Source organism: Castor canadensis, chromosome 13, assembly GCF_047511655.1.
Source record: "Castor canadensis chromosome 13, mCasCan1.hap1v2, whole genome shotgun sequence".
NCBI lineage: Eukaryota > Metazoa > Chordata > Mammalia > Rodentia > Castoridae > Castor > Castor canadensis.
This window is the reverse complement of record NC_133398.1, coordinates 126,172,230-126,192,747: the sequence shown is the minus strand read 5'-3', so window position 1 is coordinate 126,192,747 and position 20,518 is coordinate 126,172,230. Positions and strand designations below refer to the sequence as shown.

General features: G+C 53.6%; 1 protein-coding gene across 4 annotated transcripts in view; it reads left to right on the top strand.

The window, feature by feature from the left end:
* The window catches only part of Dapk1 (death associated protein kinase 1), a 127,181-nt gene that overhangs the window by 73,956 nt on the left and 32,707 nt on the right, over positions 1–20,518 (top strand). For all 4 annotated transcript variants that reach the window (XM_074052609.1, XM_074052608.1, XM_074052606.1 and 1 more), the window contains 15 exons: positions 139–268; positions 403–451; positions 545–571; positions 2,148–2,300; positions 2,595–2,640; positions 4,136–4,225; positions 5,213–5,305; positions 6,881–7,000; positions 7,362–7,460; positions 9,374–9,472; positions 11,509–11,607; positions 12,383–12,580; positions 14,039–14,236; positions 17,725–17,823; positions 19,800–19,877. In XM_074052609.1, coding sequence (XP_073908710.1) covers positions 139–268; positions 403–451; positions 545–571; positions 2,148–2,300; positions 2,595–2,640; positions 4,136–4,225; positions 5,213–5,305; positions 6,881–7,000; positions 7,362–7,460; positions 9,374–9,472; positions 11,509–11,607; positions 12,383–12,580; positions 14,039–14,236; positions 17,725–17,823; positions 19,800–19,877 — 1,578 coding nt within the window. The remainder of the gene's footprint in view (positions 1–138; positions 269–402; positions 452–544; positions 572–2,147; positions 2,301–2,594; positions 2,641–4,135; positions 4,226–5,212; positions 5,306–6,880; positions 7,001–7,361; positions 7,461–9,373; positions 9,473–11,508; positions 11,608–12,382; positions 12,581–14,038; positions 14,237–17,724; positions 17,824–19,799; positions 19,878–20,518) is intronic.

Below are 20,518 nucleotides of genomic sequence, written 5' to 3'. Positions count from 1 at the left end.
ATTTTGTTTTTGGGTGGAATGGGGAAAAAACCATTCTGCCATGCTGTCTTCAGCATCGTGACATAGTATAGTTTTTTGCTCATTTGTGTGTTTGTTTTAAATCCCTCTCTCTCTCTCTCTCTCTCTCTCTCTCTCAAGCCTGAGAATATAATGCTTCTGGACAGAAATGTCCCCAAACCTCGGATCAAGATTATTGACTTTGGCTTGGCTCACAAAATTGACTTCGGAAATGAATTCAAAAACATATTCGGGACCCCGGAGTTTGTTGGTAAGTGTCTTCATTCCGGTGTTGGCTGATGTCTCATAAACGTCAGGCTGGCCACCATTGCCCCCGCGGTGAAGTGAGGAAGGTCGTTTCCCTGGCCCGTGTCCCGAGCTAACGGCCGTCCGTTTTCCTCTCAGCTCCTGAGATCGTCAACTACGAACCCCTGGGTCTCGAGGCCGACATGTGGTAAGGACGCATCCTTTTGTGCTGTCATGTCTCGGGTCGGGGTCGACCTTGCTGTTCTCCTGATGCACTGTTGTGTTCTGTTTTTGCATTTAGGAGCATCGGGGTCATAACCTACATTCTGTAAGTACCACAGCCCTCAGCTCGGGTAATTCCTCCTTTTTCTTTGAGACCGTGTGTCTCGCTAGCCATTAAAAGTCTCTCCAGCCGTGCGCGCTCCTCCAGTAAGCATATTCACTTTACACCCCAAAACGTCTCTCGCCTATAGTGGCTGAGCATCTTCTCCCAGCGCGGAGCCTGTCATTGCAGACTTGTGGAGTGGTCAGTGTGAGAACGCACAGCCATCCGTTACTGACGAGCAGGAAGAAGGGGTTTTGCTGTAAACTCGTAGACACTGTTTCAGATTCACGTTTTGTGGGTTGTTTTGTTGTTGTTCGGTTTTTAAGGTTTTTTTACTAGTCTTTAAATTTTTCTATTATTGTTGTATTGGAGGTACATTGTGACGTCTACAAAAGCTCTTACAGTATGTCACAGTTGAGTTCACCCCCTCCGTCATTCCCCTTTATCCCCCCTAATTCCTGGAACAGTTTCAGCAGTTCTCACTTTTCGATTTTCATTCATGAGTGCATAATATTCCACCACATTCACCCTCCTACACCCTGTCCTATATCCTCCCCTTCCCAGTGGTGCCAGCCCCCAGACTGGACCTGTTCTATCTTCTGTTTTCCTTTTTTTTTTTCAGCACTGGGTTTGGACTCAGGACCTCACCCTTGTTAGGTTGGAGCTTTCCCACTTGAGCCAGCCCCTTGTTGTGTTGGGTATTTCTGAGATGAGGTCTCTCACAAACTATTTGTCTGGGGCTGGCTTCAAACCGTGACTCTCCTGATCTCGGCCTCCTGAGTCACCAGGATTACAGACCTGTCCTCCAGTTTTCAAAAAAGACATTTTTGTTTGTTTCAGAGAGCTGTACAGAGAGTTCCCTTGTGACATTTCCATGGATATATGTGTTATAACCTGAATTGTTTCATCCCCTCCATTTTTCTCCTTTCTGCCTTAGTCCCTTTCTTCTGGTGATTTCAACAGGTTTAAAATCCTATATTCATTCTTGAATAGAAAGTACATCAGCCACGTTCACCTTCCTGACTTCCTTCTTTCACCTCCCTCTCTCGTGTGTCACCTCCCCTTAGCGTGACCTGTGTTTTCACAATATTGCTGCATTTGCGTTGGGTCTGTGTTCCACATAAGAAAGAAAACATGGCGGCCTTTGTCTTTCTGAGCCTGGCCAACGTCACTTACGATGACGTCCTCCAGTTGCATCCATTTATTTTGAAACCACTTGTCATTCTTCCTTCTGGCTGAGTGAAACTCCATTGCGTGTACATCTGCCACATTTCCTTGATGCGTTCACCAGTTGTAGGGCAGCTGGGCCGTTTCCACGCCGAGGCTGTTGTGGATGGTGCTGTGATAGACATTTGTGTGCCAGGGTCTCGACTGTGGCCTGCAGACTGACTTTCTGAACGAATCCTTCCCGTTAGGCTGACACCTTTGTTCGTGAGATGTAATTAATTTCTAAAGTGACCGCCCCCAGTAACCAGATTGCAGTCCATGCCACACTCCCCTTGTCACCTGCCCCGGGGGAAAGGGACAGTGTGCAGGGGGCACTCTGTTAACGTCCTGTGTCGCACCTTACCTCTAACAGCCTGAGCGGGGCCTCCCCGTTTCTTGGAGACACTAAGCAAGAAACATTAGCCAATGTGTCCGCTGTCAACTACGAGTTTGGGGAAGAATTCTTCAGTAACACCAGTGCCCTGGCCAAAGATTTCATCAGGAGACTTCTGGTCAAGGACCCAAAGTGAGTCTCCCCCGTTCCTGAAAGGGGCTGAGCTGTAGCTCAGCTGGCCTGGGTCCAGCGCCTGCCCTGTGCACCTCGTGACCTTGTCACACCCTGGCTGTTCCCTGCCAGAGGGAAGTGGAGCTTCAGTAAATGCACGGGGGACCCCCTTGTCCCCGCTCGGGCATCACGAAGCCATCACAAGGCCAGGGTTGTCTCTGGCTGTCTTCTCTGAGCGTGTCCACTGGGTCGGCCACTGTGTGCTGCTGTCACCAGTTTTGTTTTTCTTTCTTCCCCTTTCTTCCTCCCCCAAAGGAAGAGAATGACGATCCAAGACAGCTTGCAGCACCCCTGGATCAAGGTGAGCGGTGTGTCACCTGGCTGTTTTAATCATTTCCTCAGAGATCAGTCTGGGGATTCTAGACTTCACTCGTCCTGTCGCTCTACGACTCGCCACAAGCCACCTTGGGACATTGGGCATGCCATCGGTGCCATTTTTAATTAATTCTGACGGAATAGAGTGCCTCCCTCATGATGGCAGAGGCGGAGGGACAGAAACGGATATCACAGAGCAGGGCCGGAAGAGATCAAGTCCACTCAACAGCCATGTTTGTCTTGACTGTTTGACCAAACGGTGTGCTTTAAAATTTCAATGAATTCCCAGCCGGGAAGACCCCATCAAATCTGGATATCCAGCCTCTGTTGGAAAAATCTAAAACTCTACCAACACTGGTTCGTTTGACCAGGCCACATGGTTGTCCTCAGGCAGGTGACACCTGCCCCACTGGCATTGGTCGGGCTCAGGAAACTAAAGTTGTCTTAGTCTGAAAATGGACAGGAGTGGGGCTGGGGCGCTTAGCGTTCTGTCACCGTGACACAAGCTGGCTGGGGGCGGGGGGGGTGGATAACTTACCTTGCTCACAGCGCCGGAGGTCTCAGGCCATGGTCAGTTTCTCTTGTGTCGCGGCCGGTGGTGAGGAACACACGATGGTACTCACATCATGGTAGCCAGAAGAGGGAGAGAGAGAGAGCGAGCGAGACCGAGGGAGAGAAAGAGAGACAGACAGGGGTGGGGGTGAGAGGAAGGGAGGGAGAGGGAGGGGGAGAGGGGGAGAGGGAGAAATAGAGACAGAGACAGACTGGGGGAGGGGAAGGGAGGGAGGGAGAGGGAGCGAGAAAGGGGCAGAGCTCCCCATGTCCAAGGCATACCCCCAGTGACCTAAGTTCCTCTCACTAGACTCCTAAAAGGTTCCTCTGCTTCCCAGTGGCACCCCAGGCTGCTCACCTGTCCTCTACTTCACGAGCCTTTTGTGGGGACACTTGTGATCCAAACCTTAACAGGGGAATATGGTACTTAAGAACACCGTGGAACCAATAGGCAGGCATTGCAGAAGCAGGATTCGGGCAAGCAGAGGACCCTGGGCCCAGGTGACCTCCTGACAGCTGCCAGCACCTAAACACACCCACCGAGCAAGGTGCGGTCGGTGGAAGGCCTTTGAATGGCGCGGTGAAGCCCAAATTTGCACGCTTCTGAGGTCCCTCCCTGCTCAAAATTACTTAATGATACCCAAGTCCAAATGGCCTCCCCTGAGTCTTCCCACCCTCAGACTGCCGGTGAGCAAGGCGGTGTTTAGTTTGGCTCCAGGCTCAGTCTATGCGTTAGATCACCCCGTGGCTGTCGAGCCAGCCCGCTGAGCCTGGGTTCCTGGATCTCCCGGGCTTTCCCGGCTCCCGCTATTTATTTTTTTAGGAAGATGAATGTGTAACCTTGCAGGAATAATGACAGGTTTCAAATAGTCTTCACAGAACCCGTTCTAATTTTTCTTTTTTTTCCCTCTCTTAAACTTTCATTTTAGCCTAAAGATACACAACAAGCACTTAGTCGAAAAGCATCGGCAGTAAACATGGAGAAATTCAAGAAGTTTGCAGCCCGGAAGAAATGGAAGGTAAGATTGCTTGAGATCTCCTCTGCACAGCTCCGCCTGGTCAGGGCTCACCTCTCCCCATATTTGCACCAAGAAAACACACCCGGATTTCAAAAAGTCACTCTGTCATCTTCTGCACTGTCGCCCAGGTTTCCAAGACAAGTGAAACTATTTTAGTTCTGTTTAACTCACTCCTTCAGATACAATTTTGCATTTTTTTTTCACCCAAACCATTCCCAGGGCAAATTTTAAAATTAATGCAATGAAATGTGTAGACTCTCAAACGAAGCCCTGAGAGTAAGGCTTAAGATTTGAGGAGAACCCACCATTGAGGTTCTATCTCTCTCTCTTTCTCTTTTCTACCTGTTGCTTCTGCCTTGGTGCAGAAGACATTTGTCCTGTAGACTAAGCGGGCTTCCCACTGGTTCATTTCAACAACAGGACGCGCTCTGTTTGTCTTGGCAGCCCTGGGATTTGAACTCAGGGCTTCATGCCTGCTAGGCAGATGTTCTAACACCTGAGCCACACCTCCAGTCCAACCATACGCATTTTGGCATTTTGGCAATCGTGTCACCTACCAGTGCCACTTACCTGGGTCCAGAGGACTCAGAGCAAGTCCCCCTCTGAGGGGGACCCACAGGGGGTTTCTCGGGTTCCAGTCACATTCCAGAAAGGATGGAAGACAGTATGGAGACAGACAGGTTGTGGAGCTGCAGCCGAGCAGCTTCATAATGCAGTTTAATCTCTGTCTCTTCTCTTGATTTATCAAACCTTTAAAATCATCCTTGACTCAAATACCGTCCGTCCGTCCAGCCCACTGTGGGATCGCCCCCTCCACCCCCACTTTCCCACTCCCCACCCCACCCCGGGAAAGAAAGCAAACCCTGCCCCCAAGCCTGCTCACCCTACTGATCTGAACATGGTTACATAAGCTCCTTCCTCCTCTCCTGACTTTTTATGTCCCTCTCTCTCTCTCTCTCTCTCTCTCTTTTTCCCCTACTTTCAAAGCAATCCGTTCGTCTGATATCGCTGTGCCAAAGATTATCCAGGTCATTCTTGTCCAGAAGTAACATGAGCGTCGCCAGAAGCGATGACACGTTGGTAAGCGTCAGTGCTGTGTGTGCAGAACTTCTAAGATCTGTCTGTCCAACAAATCCACAAAACCCCAAAGAAATGTCCTGGCTTGGTCCTCTGCGGATGGAAGCCTGACTGGGTGGACCCTGTTGTTTCTGCCCTCCCTTTTTCACTTTGATTTGCTTGGTACTCTCCCCGCTGTGCCTCTAAAACAAGCCCCCCCTTCCCAACCACACACACTCGCTGTCCTCACTCGCTGTCCTCTGCCTCTCTCTTCGCCAAAAGACAGGCCAGCCAGCAGCACAGGAAAGAGCCCGTTCTAATTTGCATGACCTACAATGAGAGCTCCCAGTTGTCACTGGCACAGGAGAATCCAGGGACCAAGGTGGTGCAAAACACAGTCCCCGTCCTCTTCCCCCACCAGCTTCAGGGGAAGATGCTGCCCTGCTGGCCGGTGTGTCTCGTGGCAGGCCAGAAGGCCAAACTCACTTAATTTATTTATTTATTGACATTGTACTGACGGCCCAGCGTCATCCGTCTCCCCCCCCCCCATCTGAAGATTAGCTCTTCAGATAGGACGGCACCCATCTGAATTCAACAGGCTTCTTGCCTGCCATCAAACAACCGGGCTTTGTTAACTCCGGAGGCAAAGGGGACTCCAGAAAAGGCAGACCGGGTAGTTTTGTGGGAACCACCCTGTCCTGTAACCCAATAGTCAGCGTTTCCTGAGTGGAGTCGGGGACTCCAAGGCCAAGGGTCGCACACCAGCAGACACTAGCTCTTGTTTCTCCTCCAAAGCCAGTGGCTTTACTAAGGTCCCAGGTCTGGCCTTGCAGGGTAAAGAGAGAGGAGATGTTACAAAAAGAAGAGAAGGAAGCTAGGAGGAAAGGGAGAAGAGGAGGAGGAAGCCTTGCTTGGGGACAGTGCGAGGGGCCAGCCCTGATCTGGGGGAAAGATAGAAACTCCTGTTAGGGAAGTCGTGAGAGTGGCCGAAGAGTGCAAATTCTGTCATCTGAATATTCAGTTAGGAGGACTGCACGTGTCACAGTGAGGCTCATAGGAGAGGGACCAAGGTGACCCAGGAGCTACAGGTGGGGCGATTCCCTTTGCACATTCCCTCCGCACCCCGTGTGCTGCCAACCCCAGGGCCTGCCCCAAGACTGCTGCATTGCTTCTTGCAAATGAAGACTTCCTTCTTCAAAGTTACCATTTCCCTGGTTCTTTGGGCGTTCTTTTTCTTATCCAGGAAGAGAGTCCCCTGCTGTACCTGAAATTCTCCGCAGTGCCTTCGGGGACTTGTATATGGCAGGGTCCCGAGATACGCACGAAGGGTCAATTTTCCTCGTCCTTGTTCAGCATCTCAGTCTTGAAAGCTGTTTGCTTTCCGGGTTGCCGTGCAGGTGGCCTTGGGCTCGGGGAAATAGGAAATGATGTTAGTTTGTGACACGTCGCCTCCCAGTTCCCTTCAGGACCCTGTGGCCGGGGGTTATTTGCTGTCCAGGGAGTCCTGTCTTTCACAAGGGAGCAGCGGTCTCTCTCACGTTGGCGACAGGACGGTGGCCAGCGTGCTAACCCTCGTTCTGTCCCCCATGGCTGTCCCAGGATGAGGAGGACTCTTTTGTCATGAAAGCCATCGTCCATGCCATCAGTGACGACAACGTCCCCGGCCTGCAGCACCTCCTGGGCTCCTTGTCCAACTACGATGTTAACCAACCCAACAAGGTCTGCTTCTCCCCTGCCAGGGTGGACGGGGGTCCCGGTGACCGAGAGACCCCACTGCTTCTGTTTGCCCCCTTCCCGTCAGAACCTCCACGCGGGGGCAAAAATCACTTCCGTTTGGTGATGCGGGGTTCGAACATGGCCTTGCTCCCCCGAGGGCCTTCCTTCACTCTCCAGCTCCTGCAAATGGCAATCAGACCTTTGATTGTGACTCCCAAAGAGGAAGGGCTGCTTGTCCCCGGCAGCTCGGTGTCTTTCCGGACCTGGGGAGGTGTGGGGGACAGTGGGGAGACCTTGGGCTTTGCCTGGCCACCAGACCTGAAAACTCCTTCCTTTTTTTTGTTGTTTTCTCTCTCTGTTCCAGCACGGGACCCCTCCCTTACTCATCGCTGCCGGCTGCGGGAATATTCAGATGCTGCAGTTGCTCATCAAGAGAGGCTCCAGAATCGACGTCCAGGACAAGGTATGGTTCTTTCCTCGGAAATGGGCTCCTGTCCTAATGTGTTTCCGTCTGTCTGAGGTCACAGGGGTAATGGAGAGACACGGGCACCCCAGTGCTCCTCGCTTTCCCGGGGAGGAAGGCGCACGGCTTAGACAGTGGGTGGATTCGACACTCACGCGTGTGGACGAGCCTCGCCCTCCCCGGCGGCGGCTCCGGCTCCAACGCTCAGCTCCGCCTTGCTTCCTTTGGACTGCATTTGACGGCAGCGTTAGAGGTCACAGCAGTGTTAGAGGTCACACCCGGGAGGGTCCCCCACCTACTTCACCTGCTCAGAAGCGCGTCCTCCTGCAGGCTCTTTAGGCAGCCAAGCAAGGATGGCGCGCCTGGAGGTGTGGATGGAATCAGGGGTGTAGACACAGTTTAATAACAGCCGATGATGATCACAAGGGTCTGTCACCTGTCCCAGACTTCCTTTCTCTCTCTCCCCTTCCCTCCTTCCTTCATTCCTCCCCCTTCCTTCCCTCCCTCCTTCCATCCTTTCCTCCCTATCTCCTTTCTTCCTCCCTCCTTTCCTCCCTACCGCCTTCCTTCTTCCCTCCTTCCTCCCTCCCTCCCTTCCTTCCTTTCCTCCTTCCATCCTTCCTTTCTCCCTCCTTCCTTTCCTCCCCCTTCCCTCCTCCCCTCCCTACCTCCTTCCTTCCTCCCCCCTTCCTTCCTCCCTCCTTCCCTCTTTACCTCCTTCCTTCTTCCCTCCTTCCCCCCTCCCTCCCTTCCTTCCCCCTCCTTCCCTCCTCCCCCTCCCTCCTTCCTTCCTTCCTCCCCCCTTCCTTCCCTTCTTCCCTCCTTTCCTCCCTATCTTTCTTCCTCCCTCCTTTCCTCCCTACCTCCTTCCTTCTTCCCTCCTTCCTCCCTCCCTCCCTTCCTTCCTTTCCTCCTTCCATCCTTCCTTTCTCCCTACTTCCTTTCCTCCCCCCTTCCCTCCTCCCCTCCCTCCCTCCTTCCTTCCTTCCCCTCCTCACTCCCTCCTTCCTTCCCTGCCTCCTTCCTTCCTCCCTCCCTCCTTCCTTCCCTCCGTCCATCCTTCCTTCCTTCTTTCTTTCCCTCCTCCACCTCCACCTCCTCCTCCTCCTCCATCTCCTCCTCCATCTTCCCCTCTATCTCCTCTACTCCAGCCACTCCACCAACCCTGTTTTCTTTTAGGTTTTTTTGAGGTAGGGTCTCACAAACTTTTCCTGGGCTGGCTTCAAACCTCCATCCTTCTGCTCTCTGCCTCCCGAGTAGCTGGGATTACAGGCGTGAGCCACGAGCAATGGCTGCCATTGACTTCCCGCAGAGCTGTGCGGGTGGGTCTGGCCCTTGGTAGTGCAGTCAGCCCGTGAACCAAAAATATCTGAAGAAAATATGGCAGAAGTTTTCCGTCTTGCTACCCTCGTATAACAGCTGTCTGGGCGGGCTGTGTCTGGGATGCAGTGAGGGGTTCGGGCCTGGGGGAGGCCGCGGGTCGGCTCTGTGCAAACGCCACGCCGTTTTCTAGAAGGGACGTTCGTCTTGTGGGTTTGGGTATCTGGAGGGTTCGAGAACCAATCCCCCAATCCCCTGCACATGCCAGGGCTGGCTCTGCAAGGAATTATCACCAGAGGTAGAAATGAGGGTTTAAAAAAAAAAAAAAAAGAGAACCCTATTTTTTACTTTGGAAGGATTTTGCCTTTGCAAAGTAGTTCCCACGGTGGCACCGAGACAGAGCGTTCCCCCAGGCCCCTGGCCTGCTTCCCCTCCGTTGGTCACAATCAGACAGCCATCCTACAAACCCCGGAAGCCAGGCGGGGCTCCGTTCCTCTTGGGAGCGGCCCCTCTGCGGTTGTCGTCACTTGGGAGGGAAATGGTCTCAAAGCCGGCAGCTCCCCAGAACCCCGTTCTGCTTGGTCTTTCCGCAGGGGGGGTCCAACGCCATCTTCTGGGCTTCTCGGCACGGCCACGTGGACGCTTTGAAATTCCTCAACGACAACAGATGCCCTTTGGATGTTAAAGACAAGGTGAGACCGCGCCTCTGAGGAGGAAGGAATAAATGGCTGTCCTGTGCACCAGGACCCCGCGAATGAGGACTCAGGACCACAGGGGAACAAAGAGGGACGCTCCTGTCTCCTGTGGCTTGTTCTCCTGTTGAAATCTGTTACATATGTAGAGAGAGAGAGAGACACACACACACACAGTAATTTTAACTTTGATTGCTGCACTGGGGTCCATGGTGACATTTACAGATGACCTTACCATATATCACAGTCAAATTCACCCCTCCATCACTCTCCTTTATCCTCCCTCCCTCCATTCCTGGAACAGTTTCAGCACATCTCATTTTCCATTTCCATTCATGAGTGCATAATATTCCACCGTTTTTACTCTCCTTCACCCTTTCCTTATATCCTCCCCCCTCCACACCCACTGATGCCAACCTCCCAGAAAGGACCTGTTTTACCTTCCTATCATTCATTTTTTGGGGGGAAAAAGAAAGGTATTTTCGTTTGTATAAGATCTTTGTTTGTATACATTCTATTTGTGTAGAGGGAGTTTCATGGTGACATTTCCATGTTTGTATGATAACCTGGACTGGTTTGTCCTATTTCTCTCCCTTCTTCCTTAGTCCCCTTCGTATAGGGTGATTCCAACAGGTTTAAAAACTCTATGTTCACCCTTTTATCCTTGTATTTTTAAGCAAACCTCTAGTACTCTTCCTCTTTGAAGAGGCTGGCAGTGTTGATCTTACAGTCAGTTGATTAACCAGAGAGCACAGAGTGAAGATTTTTTGGGGCGGGAGGTGGTAAAGACGTTACTGAAGTTTCGGGTTACCTTACTTTAACACGTGTGTGTGTCACACAGTCTGTAAGTCAGTTGGCAGCGTTGACTGAGCCCGGGATTCCCACCCTCCTGTCCCCTCGTTGTTCTTCTGTGCATTGCTTCTGCTTGCAGAGCTCACGGGCTGATCTGCCGCGTGTACCCCAGGTGGCCACACGGCCGCACAGGTCACGTATTGCCTGACAGTCAGGCAGAAAGCACCATCTTAGCTCTGTCTGGGGAAATCAGCTTTTAGGAGGAGAAGCTTATTTTGGGTTCTGGTTTTAGAGGTTACAGTCCATGGTCAGTTGGCTTTGTTGCTTTGGGGCCCAAGGTAAGGCAAAATACCTTGGCAGGGAGCAAAGCTGTCCACTTTGTGCCAGTGATATCTGGTCCAGGGTCCCACGACCCTCTTCAAGGGCATTTTCCTTCCCCCCCCCCCGCCCCCCACCGTGACCTCACTTCCCCCACAAGGCCCCACCTCTAAGCGTCCCCCGACCTCCCACCGTTGTGGGGCCATTGCCCCAGGCTGATCTCGCAGACAGAGCCTCTGGGGGACATCTGAGACCCTAACTGTGACACAGGTGTCTGTTGTGGCCATTTTCTGGCAGTTGGCGATAAAATAACTTGTTTTGCCGTTTTTTTCTTTTTTTCCCTGTTCTGGAGTTTGAACTCAGGGCCTTCACCTTGAGCCACTCCACCAGCCTTTTTGTGTGTGTGTGTGTGTGTGTGTGTGTGTTAGGTATTTTCGAGATAGGGTCTCATGAACTGTTTGCACGGGGTTGGCTTTGAACCGCGATCCTCCTGATCGCTGCCTCCCGAGCAGCTGGGATCACAGGTGTGAGCCACCAGCGCCTGGATATCTTTTTTTAAGTTAGTTTTTTTCTGACATTTTTTTGGGGAGTGGAGTAAAGTTGAAGTGTCTTAAAGGAGTTGTCCTTATTATTATTAATTCACAGAAACCTGTTGTCCGTTCCTTAAAATCCCCGAGAGTGTAAGAACCGGGTTTGTAAGCAGACATGCCTGAGAAACCTGTTAAGCGAATAATTTTTGGGTTTTTGTTTTGTTTTGTTTTCTTTTTTGGCGGTCCTGGGGTTTGAACTCAGAGCTTTGCACTTGTGAGGCGGGTGCTCTACCACCCGAGCCACTCTGCCAGCCCTTTCTCTCTGGTTATTTTCTTTTGGAGATAGGGTCCTGCTCACAGAGGCGGCTCTGACTGTCCCTCCCTTTTCCTTTGCAGTCTGGAGAGACGGCCCTGCACGTGGCAGCCCGCTATGGCCACGCGGACGTCGTCCAGCTGCTCTGCAGCTTCGGTTCGAATCCCGACTTCCAGGACAAGGTGGGTGGCGGGAGCCGACGGGGCTCACTCCCTCTGCTTTCTGTCCTGGTGGTCAGGCAGCCAGGGGACACAGCGGGGGTCCGTGGGAGTCAGGCTTGTTGTCATTTCTGACCAAGGCCATCGAGCCCAGCCCTCGGCAACACCCGGCGTGTGGCCAAGTGCCCCACGCATTCATTTCCTCCCCGCGAGGTGCGTGAGCGTCCCCATCACCGTCGTCCCTCGGATGGGGGACAGAAAAGTGCCACGACTCGCCCGAGCTCCCATACAAAGTCTGGCTTCGGAAACTGTGGCCCCCACGCTGTCACGGCCTCTCCGAGGCCGAAGTGTGTCTAGGGGCACGGATGGTGAGGGGACAGACCTCACAGTCCGGGGGCCTCCGGGCCACTTGGGGCATGCACGGCTACCTTGGTCGCCTCCTGGCCGAGGCGGGCGGTGTGAGGACCGCTCAGGGGGCATCCTCCCACCGTGGACGCCGCAGGTAGCTGAGCCCCCAGCACGAAGGCTCTGTGTTCGGGAGAGCCGAGCCGATGGTCCCCAGTGGGCATCGAAAAGTCACTCGTGCGTCCTGCACCGAGAGAGTCAGGCCCACCCAACACTCAAGCATTGGGAAAGAAAACGAAGACCGACAATGCTTGGTGACAGCGGCTGTCACCGGTGCCCCTGTTTCACAGTCACCCCCCCCACCCTCCATCCACGACCTTGACATGACCTTGCCGTAGTGTTTGACCCTGCCCTGCACCTCCTTTGACGTGAGTGCCCTCGTGTCCACGGCCAGGAAGAAGAAACCCCCCTGCACTGTGCCGCCTGGCACGGTTACCACGCGGTGGCCAAGTCCCTTTGCGAAGCCGGCTGCAGCGTGAACGTCAGAAACCGGGAGGGAGAGACGCCCCTGCTGACGGCCTCAGCCAGGGGCTTCCACGACATCGTGGAGTGCCTGGCAGGACACGGGGCTGACCTCAACGCCTCGGACAAGGTGCTTTGCAGGGCGGTGCACCCCGCTCACCGAGACGCCATCTGGCGGGGTGGCTGGCTCGGGGGACCCCAGGGCTCTCTCAGAAAACCCACTGTTGAATGCAACAAGGTGCAGTTACCTTCTGCTCCAAAGACCTCTTTCCACATTCTCTTTAACAATTAATACTCACTCGTGACCAGTCCACTGGTCACTATTTTAATTTCAACCCTTTGAACTCTGGTGGGGATACAGTGGTGTTCACCGAATGAATCCCAGATAGCCCTCAGTGGGGACCAAAACTACCAACATCCAAAGAAACAGGTGTTTTATTTACTTCCACCACCTGCTGTTTTCGTTTAAAAAAAAAAAGACCAGCAGTCTCAATTGGAGAACAGGTGTTCTGTTTTTAACCAAGCAAAATTCGGCACAAGCTGCTTTTATCCTGAACCTGTCCTGAACGTGCAGCTGTGATGTTGCCGTGTGCAGTTAGGCTTAGGTTGGTAAGTCGCTCGTGAAGCCTTGTCTTGGCAAGAAGCAGGGGTTCCCAGCTGGCCCCTGGGGACTTTTTTAGTGGTTGGCAGGCACAGTTGGGGTTTTGGTCGTACTGAGACCTGGTCCATCAAGGCCGATGTGCCGGTCAGCCTTGTAGGACTCACCAGAACCCCACGGCAGAACTGCCCAGCTCCCGACGCTCGGCGTGCTGACCGAGTGAGCGCAGAAACTCGCAGGGGTCAGTGACGAAATGCCTTGAAAACCTCTCTGAGCGACTCCCAGCAGCCAGCCTCTGCTCACCAGGGACTCTGCGATGTGTGGGGTGAATGCCCAGCCGCTCTCCCTCCGGGCCCTTGTGTCCGTGACGGCCTAGGAAGTTAGTTTTAAGTATTTCTGGACAAATGTTTTTCAGAGTGTTTTTTAGGCCCAGGCAAGATGGTGCGGTGTAATCTCAGGTATTCAGGAGGCAGAGAGAGGAGGGTCACCTTTGAAGGCCAGCCCAGGCAAAAGCTTCCAAGACCCTGTCTCAGAAACGAGCGGGTTGAAAGCATGAGACCCTCTCTCAAAAACTAAGAGCCAAAAAATAAAAATAAAAATGCCTGGGGGACTGGGGCCATGGCTTAAGTGGTAGAGCGCTTACCTTGCACGTGTGAGGCTCTGAGTTCAAATCCCCCAGAATAAAATTTGTTTTTTTTTAAGTGTGTTTTTGTTTAAAAAAAAAAAAAAAAAAGCTCCGGTTAAACAGGCCGCTGAGCTATAAATAACTTCCGTCTCAATCAATTCAGACACAGAGAGAGGAGTGGGTTCTTTCTACCAGCTGCACGGCCCAAGTCCAAGTTAACCAAGCCGATGGTTTCCACAGACCGTGGTCTCAGACCGTCCAGCGCAGCCTCACGGGGCAGAGGGCGGGGGACAGGAAAGGTGGAGACCCGGGGGAGGGTCAGCTGTCCGGGTGAGCAGCTGTCACGGCGCCAGGTCTGTTTGCAGGACGGCCACATCGCCCTGCACCTTGCCGTGCGGAGGTGTCAGATGGAGGTGCTCAAGACCCTGCTCGCCCACGAGTGCTCCGTGGACTTCCAGGACAGGCACGGCAACACGCCCCTGCACGTGGCCTGCAAGGACGGTAACATGCCCATCGTGGTGGCCCTGTGTGAGGCCAGCTGCAGCCTGGACATCTCCAACAAGGTGAGTGTGCACAGCGGATCCCTGTCGGGGCTGCTTCTGGGTTTGGGCCAAGTGTCTGTGTGCAGCTCTGCGTGGCTCAGAGGCAGTGTCACTCGTGCAGCCTTGTCCCGTACAGACGGGGCCCTTTTGAACTGTCCATCCTCAACCGATGGACGCCCACCGGCCTGGGCAAACCAGTGCATTGGGGCGTGCGTGTGCACGTGTGTGCGCGCCCCTGTAGAGGAACGGAGACCGTGGGGCCGATGAGGCATCTCTCTGGGGCACTGTGTCTTCGGGAAATCCTCGAGGACACCATGACTTGGTCGAGGCTCCCAGGACCGTCCTCCACTGAGTGCCCCATGGTGCAAAGTTCCCGACACCTTGAGTGAGTTTGGTCAGACCAGGGGGATGGTGTTACCTGGTGAATAAAGACGTGAAAAATAGCAAATTGTGTGCTTGTAGGGTCATGAAAAAGAATCCCACAGGCTGGTTGGTGTCTCAACGTTGGCCACCACTTCCCGCCGTCCCCCGAGTCCCTTCTAGATTTTCATGCGGATATCTGTGGGTTGTGCCCTGAAACTGCAATGATTGTGTTAAAAAACAAAACAAAACAAAACAAAAAACCCAAAGTCCAGCAGGAATCGACATCTTAGCTGTGGATTAAATGTTGGTTTATAAATGGCGGATACGCTGTCAGCGGGATTTTACTGTGATTTGTTTCGGATAAAAGAATTAGTGTCTGAAACAGCTGGAAAATTGTATGTCTAGTGAAAAACCGTCCCCCTGCATATTATATGACTACTTACTGCTTTGTTGAAACCCGTGACCTTCACTTTCTGGAAGTGTGCAAAGGCGCCATCCCGGGTCTTGGCCGTTAGCGGCTGGTTGTTTTCTTGGTTTATCCCGATCTGATCTTGACAAGTTGTTATATGAGTGACTTAACGGGAAAGCCGGATGTAATATTAAGTAGCGTCAAGACCCGGGCTTTCCTTCTTTTGAATGACCAGCGGTGGCTTCGAGGAACCTGGTGCACTCATTGGACGTGACCGCTGCACGCGTCGAGGGCCTGCTGTGTGCCCGGCACCCGGGATGCAGCTCAGTTCTCAGCCTGAAAAGGCTCTGGTTTCAAATCCCAGCACTAAAAGGTGGGGAGGGGGTCCTTCACCCAGGCCTCAGGGCAAAAAGTAGACCTGTTAAATATCCTTGTGGAAAAATAGCCAGCAGTATTGGGTGTGGTGGAGCAGGGCTGTAATCCCAGGTGAAGGGAGGAAGATCTGGAGTTCAAAGCCAGCCTGGATTTCATCCAGAGCCCACGGTGTGGAGCCCACTGCAGCCGGGCTCCGCGATGCTCGGGTGGTCAGCACGCCACGACTGTGACCGTGACCGTGACCGTGTGGGTCTCAGCTCTTCAGAAGGGCTGTTGTCATGCTTCGTCCCAGAGCGTTTTTGAGAGAGGAGGCGGGTGAAGGAAGCGGTTTTGCTTTATAAAATCCCACTCCTGTAGCCAGTCCAGCCCTTTGAGCGCCCAGAGACAGGCATTAGTCCTTTCCCAGGGTGGAGCCCCAGTGACCCACTCGCCTCCCACGGGGCCCCGGCTCTTACAGCTTCTCCATATCACTGCACCGTGGACAAGTCACCGTGTTAACCTTCAGGGACAGCGTCCTCCCTGCCCCCCTCCTCTCCCTTCCTCTTCTCTTCTCTTCAGCATTGGTGGCGATGGCTCCAGTGACGGTGACCTTGACTGGTTCCCCATCACCCAGCGTCCCACAGACTCGCTCAGACGGCGGATGTGGCATGGTGGGGCGGCCCTCTTTCCCCACGGCACTGTCTTGCCTTTTTCTTGATCGACTAGATGATTTCCCTGGAGAGGAAAATAGCCATTCAAACCCTTTGTCACTGTCGTGGTGAACCTCGAAGACAGTGACATTTCCTCAGGCCTGGTTCTTGTCATATGAAGAGCAGGACAGTGACCATTTTTAACCCAGCTGAGTGAGAAAAGGAAGAGACAATGCAGAACACGGGGCCAAGAAAAGCACCGAGGGCTCCACGTCCCTCAGACGCCCCAAGTGTCCTTGTCACAAGGCACTGTGCCAGGCCCGGTGGTTCTGCCCTCGGGCTGCCATTAGACACATGTTCTTCTGAAGTGGCAGCTTCTCGTGTTGTCACCACTGCAGGGACAGGGCTCAAGTTGCCATGGAGACGCAGAATCAACAATTAGGGCATTAAAGAGTCAAGGCCGGGCACTGTAGCTCACCCCTGTAATCCTGGCTACTCTGTGTGGGAGAGAGGATTGTGGTTTGATAGCGAGACCCCACCTGAGCGTGGTGGCCTGTGCCTGTCACCCTGGTTGTGTAGAGAACATGAACCAGGCAAAACAAGACAACAGTGAGACCCTGCCTTTCAACAAAAGCCACAAGGGCTGGAACACGGCTCAAGTGGGAGAGCACCTGCCTCACCAGTGCAAGGCCCTGAGTTCAAACCCCAGCACCGCCAGAAAGGAAAAATGCGTCCATCAGAAAGGTTTGCTGAGGGGCTCTGACTGGTGAAGCGTCAGGACAGCCGGTGTCATCGTGAGTGTTGCAGGGTGTCGGTTGGGGACCGTAGTGAAGGCAGGGGACAAAGCACAGGTGTTTGGGAAGGAGGTGATTTAGGAGGTTTAGGGGAGGAAGAGAGGTGGAAAGAGACATGGGGACCAGACGGTGAAGGGCCTGGGAGAGAACGCTGAGGAGTTTCAGTTCTTTCTACCCAAAATTGGGGACCTCTCACAGTGTCAGCTTCCTGGTCCCTTCCTCCTTGTCTCTCTGCCCTTCTGCAAGACCGTGTATGTTCTGCAATCAAAATTACAACCTCCCGATGGGCAAAGCCTCCTCTCCTCCTCCTCACCTTGACTCTAGGATAGTCGAGCGCTTACTGTCTGCTTCCTAAATCCCTATGGGGGTGACGCACATGCACCTGTCCCGGCAGCGTTTACCCCACAGGGGGCCGGGAGACCCTGAAGCGTGTCCCCCACCCCGCGCGGGAGGCCGAGCATTCACAAGCATGAAACAGATCGAGTCACAGACGCACAAAAGGATTCACCAGGACCTCCTGGTTCCTCAGCACCCCATGAAAAAAAAAAAAACCTGGTGGCCATGCCTTCAAAGTTTCACCTCGTTAGAGCGTCCCGAATGCCTGTCCTCCTGTCCCCTCCTTCCCTGGCCGTGTCTAAAGTTGAACTGTGGTGGCACTGTGCCCTGGCCCTGGCACAGCAGGGAACTGAATTTGGGTTTCTGATGACGAGTGACCCTTCTTTCATCCTTCGAAGTCGGGTTTTCACTGCAAAGTAGGTGACAAGTCGTGCCTGCCTGGCCTGCCTCAGTGGGAGACGGTGCCTCTTTGCTTCCCGTGCACCCCGCCTCCTGGAATCGGAGTCGGCCCCCAGCTCTCTTCCTCAGCCACCCTGAGCCAAAGGGTGTCACCGGCCACAGCGGTGAGAAGAGCTCTGTCACTGTGTCTTTTTCTCTTCCCAGTATGGGCGGACACCTCTGCACCTTGCAGCCAACAACGGTGTCCTGGGCGTGGTCCGGTACCTCTGTCTGATGGGGGCCAATGTGGATGCACTGACCTCGGTGAGTACCAGGCTCGCTCGCTCTCGCTCTCGCTCTCTCTCTCTCTCTCTCTCTCTGTCTCTCTCAGCTGCTGGAAACTTCAGGTATTGCCTGGCAACTGCACGACAAGCTGCTATTAAGCTTTCTCTCCTCCACCGACTCCCACGGGCTCTGGTCCGTGCAACCCTGCCGAACAGCTTGTTAGTGCTTCACCCCCTCTTGCCTCGTCTCTCCAGGCCCCGCTGTGCCAGGAGCCCTGTGGTTCCCGCTGGCACTTTTGTTTTCTTTGCCACATTACACAACAGAGCTGCTGCGATTGCCCTCAGATGTGGGTGGCTCCCTCCCCTCGGCCCTAGAGGACGAGGGGACCCTGGGTGGTGCTGTGACACAGTTGCATGTTTGCCCTCCGCTGTTTGAAGGGGCCTGCCTTTCTTTGCTGCTGGACCTGCCAAGTATTTTTAAGTAAGACTTAGTCCCCCCACTTCCCACACCTCACTCTTTTCAGGCCTGCAACCTCCAGGCAGAAGAAACGCTTTAGTCTGCATTTCATGAAGTGCCAGAAGCAGTAGTTTGGCGAATGAGATAGGTGCGGTTTGGGAGTCGGTGGTGGTCCAAGAGTGGGTTGACTGTCTAACCTCTGGATGGGGCAGTCTTGGAAATCACAGGGAGAAGCCTGTCTCAGGGCCCCCGAGCCTGGAAGCTCCTTGGTTGCAGATTACCAAAGGAGTGAGCAAACTTTTGCCCACAGGGCCAAACCAGGCCCACTGCCTGTTTTTGTAAATAAAGTGTTGTTGGAACGCCGCCCTGCCCGTTCTCGCCCCTGCTGGCCCTGGCTGTCCCTGCTGAAACATCAGAGATGTCTCCGACGTGGCCTTTTCCAGGACACGTGCTGACCTGTAGTGTGGGCTTTCTCCCTGCTGTGTTCTTCTTTCACAGCGCTGTTCTGCCCCAAAAGTAATGGGTCTGTCCTGTGCGGCATTGGGCCCAGCTAGCACCGGTGCTCTGCGTGGGGTGGGTCCTCTTCTTGGGGCGCCTTCTCACCCACTGCAAACCCACCCACGCTACAAAAGGCCACCAGGCCTCAGGTGCTGCTGTCAACGCCTTAGCGCGGTGCAGTCACCCTAATAAAGGAGAGAAACGCAGCAAGCAACCTTGGAAGAGGCCAGCTGTCGCTCCCTGCCAAATCCAGCGGAGTGGGTTGGGGCTGCTGATACAATGGCCTCTGGTCTCTCTGCAGGGTCCCTCTCTGAGCCTGTGGTCCTCCCCCTTGCTTTTCCCCAACGCAGCTGTTTGCTTGGTGTCCAGCCGTCCCCTCCCTCAGGCCGTCCTGCAGGTGCAGCTCCGGGCTCGCCGTCCTTCCCCATCCCTGCAGAAGCTCATCCCCCGCACCGGCCTCACCCAGCCTCACCCAGCATGTACCCCGAGGGCTCATGCATGCAACGTTCAGAGAACCATTTCTCGCCCTAAATACGCAGGCCTGTTTGTCTGCATTTGTGATGCAGAAACAGAAATAAATGCATTTGGGGTGAGGACCGAGCCGTCTCATTAAAAAGCAGGCACTGCCGTGCACCAGGCTCCTCGGTCTCCCGACCATCTCGAAATCAAAGTAGTCTGCTAGACCACCGCTGCCTTCTCTGTGGCGTGCACAGTGATTGTGGGATGACTGTAAAACAGGACCCTGCCCTGACGAGACCCTGATGACGCTTGCGGTTGTTCACCTGGTCGAAGAAAGGGGCTCAGGGCAGGGAGCCATCAGCCAGTGAGCGCCAACCCTTCACCCAGGGTAGTTATTTGGATCATCAAATAGATAAGGATTTCCCACACAGGGCAGCAGTCCAGGACGTGCCCCTTCCGTCTGCGTGATTTTCTTCTGACGCAGCCCGTCGTGTTGGTTTCTGTCCCGTGGATTCCGTGTGTGGAACACAGCCAGTTCTCTTTTGCAGACCAAAGAAACTAACTAACCGGTTTTTTTTGTTGTTGTTGTTGTTTTTTAACAGGATGGGAAGACGGCAGAGGACCTCGCTAAGTCGGAGCAGCACGACCACGTGGCCGGACTCCTTGCAAGACTCCGAAAGGTGAGACGTTCCTGGTTATCCATCTGGAATTCCCTGGCTGTTCTTACGTGACTTTCCCCTTGCAAACTGTCAGAATGGACAGCAGGAGGCTTCGGACACAGGGTTCAGAAAGAGCCCCTGTCCCTGTCCTGGGGTTGGCATGCTTACGGTCCCTGGCCTGTTTCTTCTACACTTGGCCTTGAAAAACACTTTGGCCCCATAAGGTGGAAGGGAAATGAGAGCACCCCCTGGGACTTGTTCCTTTTCTGTGGTTTTGAGATCCTGGGTATCGCTTCTGTTTGTCAGACATGGTTGCACGAAGGTTTACAGAAGCTCAGACCACAAGCAGCGTGCATCGAGAGCCTTCGAAATAGTCACCCTCTAAGCGAGGACTCTGTTTTATGCACCAAGATGCTCTTTAAGATGCATTTTAAAAGTTAGATTACCAACAGTAACGTGTAGTAAATTGTCATGCATTTTCCTTGGAGGAAAATTTTGTGTTGTTTTGTTTTGTGTTTGGTTTGATTTGGTTGTCAGTGTCTCATTAAGTACCCCAGGCTGGCCTCAAACTAGCAATCCTCTTGCCCCAGCCTCCCAAGTGCTAGGATTTCTTTAGAAAGATTTCTTAGCCAGGTGTCGGTGGCTCCCACCTGTAATCCCAG